The following is an 11,226-nucleotide window of genomic DNA, read 5'->3' as shown; positions in this document are numbered from 1 at the left end:
CCTGTAGGGTTGCTATGAGTCAAGCAGTGGATTTGGTTTTAAAGAGCTCGGAACTCTTGCCTGAGCCAGGCCATAGGACCAGCAGCCAAAAAGAGGCCTGCCTGCGGAATCTGCACTTTCTGTATTCTGGTTGCAATACCAATAATTTTCTGATTCCACCTGCGTCTTGCAGGTTCCAGCTTTCAGAGAATATTTATTAGACTGAAATAATTGTTTTAGTGGAAAATATTTGAGTTTTCCTCCTTTGACAGGTTTCTGTCTTACACAGGTTCTGGGCTTTCACAGGCTTTACTGTACTACCAACAATGATAATATAAATAACTATGATTTACGGAGCATACTATGTGCCAGACACTATGCTAAGCATTTCATATATGTCATCTCATCTAATTTTTACAATATCCCTGCAAGATAAGTTTATGATGCCCATTTTACTGATGGAGAGGCTGAAGCTCAAAACGGTTAAGCACGAAGCCTGTGGCAAAGCTAGGTCTGTCCCTGGAGTCTTGGTTCTTGCTATTATATCAGGGTAATTTTCTTTTTTCTCTAGCCAGTCTCCCAGATTTCCCAGAATCCCCTCCTCAGTCTCTGGGCACAAGTTCTCCTTTGCTGTTAGGTATACTTAGGGAAAAGCTTGAGTAGCACTTCTCTAAAGCCACCACTTTATCATTTCACCTTTTATCAGAATATACTCTCGCAGTGTTATGACAGACTACAGCGATAGCCTGAGTTTCATATATGGCATATGATTTTATATATATGAAAGAAAGAATACTTTAAAAATTGCTTAGGTAATTCATATTTTTATTAGTTATTAATCTCTTTTCTTCCCAAAGTTTTCAAGGTTAGGCATTAAGTCGGGTCATTTCAGCTCTTCTCACTCATCATTTTCTCCCAACTCTGTTCTTTTTCAGAGTTTAAATTCTTACACAAATGGAGCATATGGTCCACCATACCCCCCGGGCCCTGGGGCAAATACTGCCTCGTACCCTGGGGCTTATTATGCACCTGGATATACTCAGACCAATTACTCCACGGAAGTTCCAAGCAGCTATCATTCACCTGGCAACAGCCCAACCCCAGTCTCTCGTTGGATGTATCCCCAGCAGGACTGTCAGACTGAAGTGCCCCCTCTTAGGGGACAGGTTCCAGGATATCCTGCTTCACAGGTAAGCAGATTTCTGTTGGGGAAAAAATCAAAGTCTCTGCTTCTTGAATTGTAAACAGTGGAAGCATATCTGTTTACAGTAGTGCTGATTTAAGAAAACACTCCATTCACTAAAGAGGCTATTCAAATAGCCAACAAGCACATTAAAGAAAAATGCTAAACGACATCAGCCATTAGATAGATGCGCAAATCAAAATCACAGTGAGATATCACTTCACTCCCACTAGGATGTCTAAGATTTAAAAAAAAAAAAGGGAAGTGACAAATGTTGGCAAGGATGTGGAGAAACTGAAACCCTTACACAATGCTGGTGGGAATGCAGAATGGTACAGCTGCAAAAGAAAACAGCTGGGTGGTTCCTTAAAAAGTTAAGCAGAGAACTACCGTATGACCCAGCAATTCCACTCCTAGTGTATACACCCAAGAGACCTGAAAGCAGCAACACAAACAGACTCATATACACCACTGTTCAATGCAGCATTATTCACAATAGCCAAAACAAGATAAGTGCCATCAGTGACTGAATAAATAAAGTGTGGTACAAATTATTCAGCCATAGAGAGAAATGAACTTCCGATACATGCTATGATATGGATGAACCTCAAAAACCTTATGCTGAGTGAAGTATGTCAGTCACAAAAGGACAAATACTGGATGATCTCACTTACATGAAATAACAAGAATAGGCAAATTGGTGTTATATGAAAATGGAGGATGACCACATCAGATCACAAAAATGGAAGATGACTACATCATTATATAATTGCCAAATTACATCATTACATAGTTGCCAAACCACTGAGAATCATGGCCCAGCCAGGCTGACACATAACTTCAACCATCACAGCCAGTGTTACTCTTACCTCGCACCTCAGTGTTCCTTACTGTCAGATGTACATCATTAATGCACAAAATAGTCAGATAGTAGATTTTTTTACTGTTGTCATAAATGTGAAATTTCAAATAACGAGATAGTCGATAAGTGAGGAGTGAAAAAAAAATCCCAAACCCAAACCTATTGCTGTCAAGTTGATTCCAACTCATAGCTACCCTATAGGACAGAGTAGAACTACCCCATAGAGTTTCCCAGGAGCACCTGGTAGATCTGAACTGCTGACCTTTTGGTTAGCAGCCATAGCTTTTAACCACTACGCCACCAGGTTTTCCAATTGAGGAGTATGTGTGTATGTGTATATGGAAACCCCGGCAACATAGTGGTTAAGAGCTATGTCTGCTAACCAAAAGGTAAGCAGTTCAAGTCCACCAGGCACTCTTTGGAAACCGTATGGGGCAGTTCTACTCTGTCCTATAGGGTCACTATGAGTCAAAATGGACTCAATGGCAATGGGTTTTATATATATACATATATATATAATTTATTTATTTTTTATTGAACTTTAGGTGGTTTACAGAACAAACTAGTTTCTCATCAAACAGTACACACATTGTAGTATGACATTGGTTAACAACCCCACAACATGTCAACACTCTCCCTTCTCAACCCTGGGTTCCCTATTACCAGCTTTCCTGTTCGTTTCTACTTTCCAGTCCCCACCTCAGGGCTGGTGCACCCCTTTAGTCTTATTTTGTTCCATAGGCCTGGTCAATCTTTGGCTGAAGGGTGAACCTCAGGAGTAGCCTCATTACTGGGTTAAAAGGGTATCCATGGGGGTCGTACTCTCAGGGTTTCTCCAGTCTCTGTCAGGCCAAGTCTGGCCTTTCTTTTTGAGTTAGAATTTTGTTCTCCATTTTTCTCCAGCTCTGTCTGGGACCCTCTGTTGTGATCCCTGTCAGAGCAGTCAGTGGTGGTAGCCAGGCACCATCTGGTTGTACTGGACTCAGTCTGATGAAGGCCGTGGTAGATGTGGTTCATTAGTCCTTTGGACTAATCTTTCCCTCGTGTCTTTAGTTTTCTTCATTATTCCTTGCTCCCAAAGGGGTGAGACCAGTGGAGTATCCTAGATGGCTACTCCCAGGCTTTTAGGACCCCAGACACCACTCACCAAAGTGGAATGTAGAACATTTTCTTTATAAACTCTGTTATGCCAGTTGAGCCAGATGTTCCCTGAGACCATGGTCCCCACAGCCCTCAGTGTATATATTTTTAAAACAATAAAAAAAGAAAACACTTCAGATGTTCAGTGGTTATTCTAGAGGTGATTGGGAAGACAAAGACTAATTTTATATTGATGCTTTTCTCACTTGTAGCACCTATTCTAGTGAATGGATTTTGGCTGAGGATACCTTGGGATGTCATAATCGTAAATTTTACACTAGAAGAAATTTTTAGAGTTGTTGCCTTTAAAGTTTCTTTATCTTAGCCTTTTTAATGCTTTGTTAGGTTTATATTTTTTAATATTTTATGGATGATATCATGTTTATTTCTGTGTTCACTTCAAGAGGAGTTCTCATATGTCTTTATTTGCATTTCCTTATACCATATGGGTCCACCCTATTTATGGTGTCCATGGGACAAAATTGTTATGCTTCAGCCATTGAACTTCAGGCCTTATTTCTTCTGATTGTTACCACATCTACTCCGAATATCTTTCGAGTCCAGTTATCTTGGGCTTGGTGAACTTACTGCAGCTGGTTTGAGTTGGTACAGTTTAGCCCAGTGGCAGCTAAAGTGTACTCTATACAATAGGAAGCATCTCAGAATCTGTCTGTACTAGAATATTTTTGTAACTTAAGTTTTTTTTTTTTTTTTTAACAATGATCGTATTTCCTTCCATTTCAATCTAGAACTCTGGAATGACCCTGCCCCATTATTCTTATGGGGATGGTAATCGTAGTGTACCACAATCAGGACCGAGTGTACGACCACAAGAGGATGTGTGGGCTTCTCCTGGTGCTTATGGAATGGGAGCCCGCTACCCCTGGCCTTCAGCTACGCCCTCAGCACCACCTGGAAATCTCTACATGACTGAAAGTACTTCATCATGGCCTAGCAGTGGCTCTCCTCAGCCACCTCCTTCACCACCACCCCACCAATCCAAGGTAGGAGACCTTCTAAACGTTGCTGCTTTGACACTTGGATAATTAAGTGAGCACAACATGGACCTTTTCTGCATTGGTCTGTGTCAAGTGGGAGCTAACTGCAAAACGTTGATGACTACTACCTATAGTTTTACCTCTGCCCAGTTTCTTTTTTATTAAAAGATAGGAAAGTGTTCTTTTTCTGTTGGTTGTTAACACTATCTGAATGTTAAATACAATCAAAGATTGCATTTTGCTGCCTGAAATAATCTGTAGACAAAAAACAAAAGCAATGTGAAGTATCTATAGTATTAGCTTGTATGGTTTAATTTTAAATTAGACCATATACTGGAGCATCATCTGCTTGTGGCTGGGTACCTACTTAAGATCTGTCTTGAGGTTTCGACTCTGTAGGGGAAGAACTAATTCCTATTTGTTAAGTCACTGGATAGACTGTGAGATGGTAAGGATGGACTGTGAGGCGGTAAGGATGGACTGTGAGACGGTAAGGAGGGACTGTCAGGGGGTAGGGAGGGACTGTGAGGCGGTAAGGAGGGACTGTGAGGCGCTAAGGATGGACTGTGAGGCGCTAAGGATGGACTGTGAGGCACTAAGGAGGGACTGTGAGGCGGTAAGGAGGGACTGTGAGGGGGTAAGGAGGGACTGTGAGGGGGTAAGGAGGGACTGTCAGGGGGTAAGGAGGGACTGTGAGGCGGTAAGGAGGGACTGTCAGGGGGTAAGGAGGGACTGTCAGGGGGTAAGGAGGGACTGTCAGGGGGTAAGGAGGGACTGTCAGGGGGTAAGGAGGGACTGTGAGGTGGTAAGGAGAGACTGTGAGGTGTGTGTGATGATGACCTGCCTCAGGACAAGATTCCAGCCATTATTCTCAGGAATTCTCTGCCTTTTATTTGACAGGGCATGCGCTTGTATCTTTTTAGGATTGTGTTTTTTCTCAAATGATTAAGAAGAGAGGTCCAGTTTTATTGGTGGGTAATGTTTTCATGTGCCCTCCTGATCAGGTGAACGATGTTGGTGGATCTCCATTAAAATAGTTTTTCCCCTTCTTTGTTTTCCCACTCCAAGGCTTCTTCATACCCCTATAGCCAAACAGATCAAGGCGTGAACCGGCACAACTTTCCTTGCAGTATCCAGCAGTATGAATCCTCGGGGACAATGAACAATGATAATTCAGGTCTTGTGGATCCCCAAGTCCAGTATAGTGCTGAGCCTCAGCTGTGTGATAATGTCACCAATGAAAATCCCAGCCATCAAGATCCAAGCAGTAGTCATCCTGAAGAGCGTTTATCTTCAGATGAAGGTACGCCTCCAAGTATTAAAAAAATCATAAATGTGCTGGAGAAGGTCCAGTATCTTGAGCAAGAAGTAGAAGAGTTTATAGGAAAAAAGACAGACAAAGCATACTGGCTCCTGGAAGAAATGCTAACCAAGGAACTTTTGGAACTGGATTCAGTTGAAACTGGGGGCCAGGACTCTGTCCGGCAGGCCAGGAAAGAGGCTGTTTGTAAGATCCAGGCCATACTGGAAAAATTGGAGAAAAAAGGATTATGAAAGGATTTAGAACAAAGTGGAAGCCTGTTACTAGCTTGACCAAAGAACTCTTGACTGGTTTTGGTTAACTACCCTCTTTTTGAGATGGCTGTTAATGACAGGAAGCAATACATTCCAGCTTTCCTTTGATTTCAGACTTCAAAAATGGGCAAGGGACTTGGAAGAGCATTGTAGTAATGAATTGTTTTCAGTTTTCAGACCAATGAATGTAACAGGAAACTGTGGAGTTATCAATATTGCCAAGTAGATTCACTGCTTTCCTAAGAAATTTATGGATATTTGCAAGCTGCTTCTTACCAGCAGGAGGGAAATACACTTTATGTAACAGGCTTATCAGAAACCTGCCAGATGAGACTGGATATAATATGAGACAGACAGGCTCTGTTTTTTTTAAACAGCTGGATTACTTGTTAAATTTTTGTACATTGTGACTGCTTACAACTTCATGTGTAAATTACAGCTTGGACTTTAGCCTTCTTGGACCTCTGTTTTGTGTGTTATTTGCAGTTCATAAATATACTATTATTCTCTACTTGGTATATTTTGTAGTAATATGTTTAATATAATTATTTCAAGAGATCATACTGACAGCCAGACAGTATGGCAATACTGAATGAATTTATATCTTTTTGCCACTTGAGTATATATATTACAATGTGTAGTGAGTTCCTGAGGTAAACTGTCTCCCTTTTTGTATAGATTGTCATTAGGTGATAGCTTTTACCACTTCTGCTTTTCATGGTAGTAGTGGAAGATGAATTTGGAAATGGCAATGACATCGGTTTGAAAATATATGTGGACATTGTGCTTTTTTGCTTTTTATCATATTTTGGATAGAGATACACTTTGAAAATTAACCTTTTTTTTTTTTTAGCAAATAATTTTTTCACCACTGCTGCTTCTGCAGATAGTGCTGTGATAGATTAAAGACTAATCTTTCTACAGTGAGTAGAAATAATAACTGCAAAAAATAAATATGATTATTTGGTAATACCATTCTCCATCTAAAATATTAGTTTCATTTCCAAGATCCCTCCGAGCAGATTTCATCTCAGTGTATAGCAGGAAACGGTGAGGGTAAAGGCAGATTTGTGCTCAGGAACTGAATCAGCCATATCTAGAGTGGGGAATTATTTTTTTCTTTTAAGGGTATATTTGATGGTTACCTTTTTTTCCCTATTGTAAATTGCATAGAGAGGATTTCCTGTTTTATAAAAAGAGGTTTATTGCCATTAATAACAGTCCTTTTAGAGCCAAATTTATGGAAGTAATATTAAAAGGGTCTTAGCTGGGCTTGCTTGAGTAGCACCAATGCTGTTATATAGAAAGGACTTATGTAAATAACTTACTTTTTACATCTGAGGTGAGTTTTAGTATACAGTATCTGTTCTTAGAAAAACAGCTGTTTCTTAATAAGATTTTCAAGTGGTAATTTTTTTTTCTAGACTGCCAAGCCTATAGATATTAAATGTATCAGCCATCTCCTCCCCCTAGAAACAAAACCAAACCAATACAAGCACACTATGTGATGAGAAGAAATTTAGTAAAAATATTGGCTAGGTCTTACAGTTGGGATGAGTGATTTTAGAATGTTGCGTGGGGATAATTTTATTCCAGGGTTTTTATTTTTGGCCCTAATATAGGAATGTTAAAGAAAGGCTTTTTTTGTGTGAAAATTAGAGTTATACTTGAAGCTAAAAATTTAAAGGGGTAGCACCTTAAAGCTAAGTTACCATAAACCAGTGAGATAATTACTAATTCAGGATAGGACACTTGGATTTAACTTATCAAGTGCCCAACATGCCATTTTCCGTGAAGTCTCGATTTATATACACGTGTACACACACAATGAAATTATATCCATGTATGTGTGTGTTTCTTAACAGTTAATTTTAAAATTTTGGTATAATTTTAGACTTACAGAAGAGTTGTAAAAATAGCACAGAATTCTCGTATATACCTTCACCCAAGTTCCCCGTTGTTAACATCTTACCTAACCATAGAACATTTGCCAAAATTAAGAAATTAACCTTAAGACAATACTATCAACTTAAGTAGAGAATTTAAAAAGTGGATATTTTATTATTCTTTCCACTAATGTCCTTTTACTGTTCCAGGATCACATGTTGTGTTTAGCTGTTGTGTCTCTGTAGTGTCCTCCACAGTGCATCCTGCTACGAGGTACATGATGTCATAATACATTTTGGTGTTGTTAACCTTGATCACTAGGCTAAGGTGATGTCTGCTAGGATTTTCTACTATAAATTTACTATGTGTCCTTATGTAATTACTAAATATTTGGGGGAGATACTTTGAGACTATGCAAATGTTTTGTTTCTGCTTTAACTTTTGTCCACTCAGTATCCATTGGTAGATCTTGCTTGTGATAATTACTACTGTGGTATTCTAATGCTGATTTTTTGTTTCATTCTTTCTACATTTATGAATTGGAATTCTTCTGTAAGGAAGAGTTGTCACTTCTGGATTTATATTTTTAATTATAATGATATTCAGCATAAGTACAAAACTTAGAATTTAAAGATGTAAAAACTTTGTTAAAATGATTCAAAATATCAGTATCAAAGAAAGGAAAACTACGTTGGTAACCTATCTCAGAAAATACAATGAATTTAAGAGAAACAGTTATTTATGATTTGTAGAATTGGTTTGACTTTTGACTTAATTATGACTCGAGACTGAGTTCAATTTTTTCCTGAAATTTAACACCTGGGCTTTTTAAGTGTCTACATTTATGTTAGTTTGGGAATCATTTTTGTCAAAATCTTGAATAAATTTACCCAGACTTAGCATGTTAAACACAACTATGTTTTCTTTGTAATAAGTCCCTATTGTTCCAAATATAAATGCCAATATAAATATTTAAACAAGCCCTAATGAAGTATCTGGGGGATGGGTTATGCTCATCTGTACAATGTTGGAGTTTTGAAAACAGTTCATTAATTCTCTAATGTAAATTATATCATTTAAGGTTGGCAAGTTAAAAGTTGATGAATATAGGTTAAAGCAGCATTCTTTTAAAAAGTTTTTTGGAGGATGGGTAGTTGATGACTGGAATGTTTCTTTTTCATCTCTACATTTCTTTCTTTTTGAAAAAGTAATGAGTTTAAAAATCCAAATCATTTTATGTAATTTATGAGTTTAAAGAGTCAGCTCTGTGAAAAGCAGCATTCTGCTCCCACACCTTCTTCTCAAGAGGCAACCATATTCAACTGAGTTTTTTAAAAAACAAAACAACTCCGTATTTTAAAATAACACAATTGTATCATTACTCCATGTTTCTTGATTTTAGGCATTTTCTACTGATTTCCTATTATGGAGGATGAGAATTTAGGCTTCTCTCTCTGCACCTACCCCTCCCCGCCCACGGTCCAATTACCATCCCTCTAACTTGTCAATATAGTTACATGGTAATTTTGTTGTACATTATTATGAATACGTAAATGCTAACGCGAGCTCAGCCATGTAGTAAACTGACGACTTTTCGTTTCCTGAACAACTCCTTGTTTTCCCTAGAATTAATAATTTGTCTTACTTATTTTGTTTGGTTACATACTTATGACTAATTTGATCTCAAGCCCTTCATTGGTTGTCTAAATCTTCTCTCAAGATTCTCAAACATATGAAATTTTAATTCGAAACCCTTGAAGAGATCTATCTTGGATCCCTCTGACTGGGTGACTGGTATGTTCTTGGTGCATACTGTCATCCTAGGGATGCCCTTTGCCCTTCCTGTTGGTTTTCCGTATCCTATGTCTTTTTCTTTCTTAGTACAGCTCCTCATTTTGGTGGAGCATGCTCTCCAGTAACTTCTTGGAAAATGATACATGGGAATTTTTTTTTTTTTTTTTGAAGCCATACATACTTGAAAATGTCTCTTTTGCCTGTCACTAGATTGATAGTTTGCCTAGGTATAGAATTCTAGGTTGGAAGTTACTGTCTTAAGAATTTTGAAGGTATTGATCTAGTTTGAAGAATTGTTGAGAAGCATATGCTGTTTAATTAATGATCCTTTGTATAAAGCCCAGTTTTTCTCTTTGGAAGCTCATAAGATGTTTTTGTCTCCTCTGTTCTGAAATTTCACAACAGTGTAGTTTTGGTGTAGTTCTATTTTCATCTTTTTCTGGGGACATTTCTTTCTTGAAATTCATGTCCTTAAATCCTGGGAATTTTTCTTGATTTTGTTTATTCATTTCCCCCTCTTCTATCCCAATACTCTGTTAAATTTTTCTAGGACTCCTGTGATTTTGATTGTGAACCTCCTAGACTGGCTCTTCGATTTTCTTTTCTCCCTCGATTTCTACTTTTTGCCTTTTTACTCTGCTTTGTGGGAAGTTTACTTAACTTTATCTCCCAACTTTTCACTGAACTTTATATTTCTTCTATCATATTTATCATTTCTAAGAATTTTTGTCATTGTTGTTCTCTGTATTTCTTTATGGGATCATGCTCTTTTTTATGGTAGCATCTTGTATTTTTGAGGATATGAATGTAATTTCTTGATGTTTTCTTCTTCCTAAATAATGAGTTTCCTCCAAAGCTGCTGCGTTTTCCTGTTTTGGTCCCTATTTTGTCATGTTAGAAGTATTTCTCAGATGTCTATTAGTGCTGGGTTGTCTGCTCATGTTTAAGAATGAGGAAATTTTAAAAGCTGATTGGAAGCAGGTGAGGAGCTTGTTCAGTAGGGCTTCGTGGGAGAGTTCTGTGGTAGGGCTTCTTCCTTGAAGAACCCCAAAGGTTAGTACTTTAGGCCTTTACTGTTGGAGTGTTCTGATTGAGACTCATTCACCTGACTTTCAGTCTTTGAGTAGGAAGTAAGGCTTGATTGTCAGCCTTCTAGGAGAGGAGTGGGGGAAGATGGATAAGTGGTTTTAATATCCAGCGTGTATACCAGTCACTGTTTTCAATGCTCTCAAATGTGCTTGATGGTTTTATTTTACCTTCTCTAAACCACTGGTTCTCAAAAGTATGATTCCTGAACGGGCAGCATCAAGATCACCTGGGAACTTGTTAGAATGCAAATTCTTGATCTTACCCAAGACCTAATGAATGAGAAAGCCTGGAGGTTGAGCCCTATCTTTGTTTCATCCAGCCCGCCGGGTGATTCTGACACAGGCTAAAGTGTGAGGATTAATGCTCTTAGCTCTCTTCTGTGGGATGGAGAAGGGACTGTCACCTGTTTAGAAAGCAGCTTTCAACCAGTTCTATTTTAGCCACCTCACTTCACGCCTATTTCTAGAGGCAACTGGTATCTGTCATCGATGAAATCATATTGATTTTTGACTTTCCCCACTGCTGGTTTAGGATTGAGCTTTTCAGGTCAGCTAAGTCAGCCATCACTCATCCATCTGCTTCCCAGTTGCCAATATTTTGTTGCTCTTGTTTCAGTTCTCTACATCTTTGTAAATTTATGTCTTTAAACAATCTCGTTACTGTCATTTCATGGGGTTTCTAAAGGAAGTGAAATCGTATGCCTTTGTTTGATCTTTTTT

At 38.5% G+C, this 11,226-nt stretch overlaps 1 protein-coding gene across 1 annotated transcript in view; it reads left to right on the top strand.

Annotated features, from left to right (window-relative positions):
• BAG4 (BAG cochaperone 4) overlaps nucleotides 1-9,578 on the top strand; it is a 47,820-nt gene extending 38,242 nt beyond the window's left edge. The window contains exons 3-5 of the mRNA XM_049865227.1: nucleotides 915-1,169; nucleotides 3,914-4,168; nucleotides 5,231-9,578. Of these exons, the coding sequence (XP_049721184.1) occupies nucleotides 915-1,169; nucleotides 3,914-4,168; nucleotides 5,231-5,716 (996 nt within the window). The 3' untranslated portion in view covers nucleotides 5,717-9,578. The remainder of the gene's footprint in view (nucleotides 1-914; nucleotides 1,170-3,913; nucleotides 4,169-5,230) is intronic.
• The last annotated feature ends 1,648 nt before the right edge of the window (nucleotides 9,579-11,226 follow it).

The sequence above is a fragment of the Elephas maximus genome, chromosome 22 (genome assembly GCF_024166365.1).
Source record: "Elephas maximus indicus isolate mEleMax1 chromosome 22, mEleMax1 primary haplotype, whole genome shotgun sequence".
In the NCBI taxonomy this organism is placed as follows: domain Eukaryota; kingdom Metazoa; phylum Chordata; class Mammalia; order Proboscidea; family Elephantidae; genus Elephas; species Elephas maximus.
The sequence above is the reverse complement of the archived record's forward strand: the minus strand, read 5'-3'. Positions and strand labels throughout refer to the sequence as shown.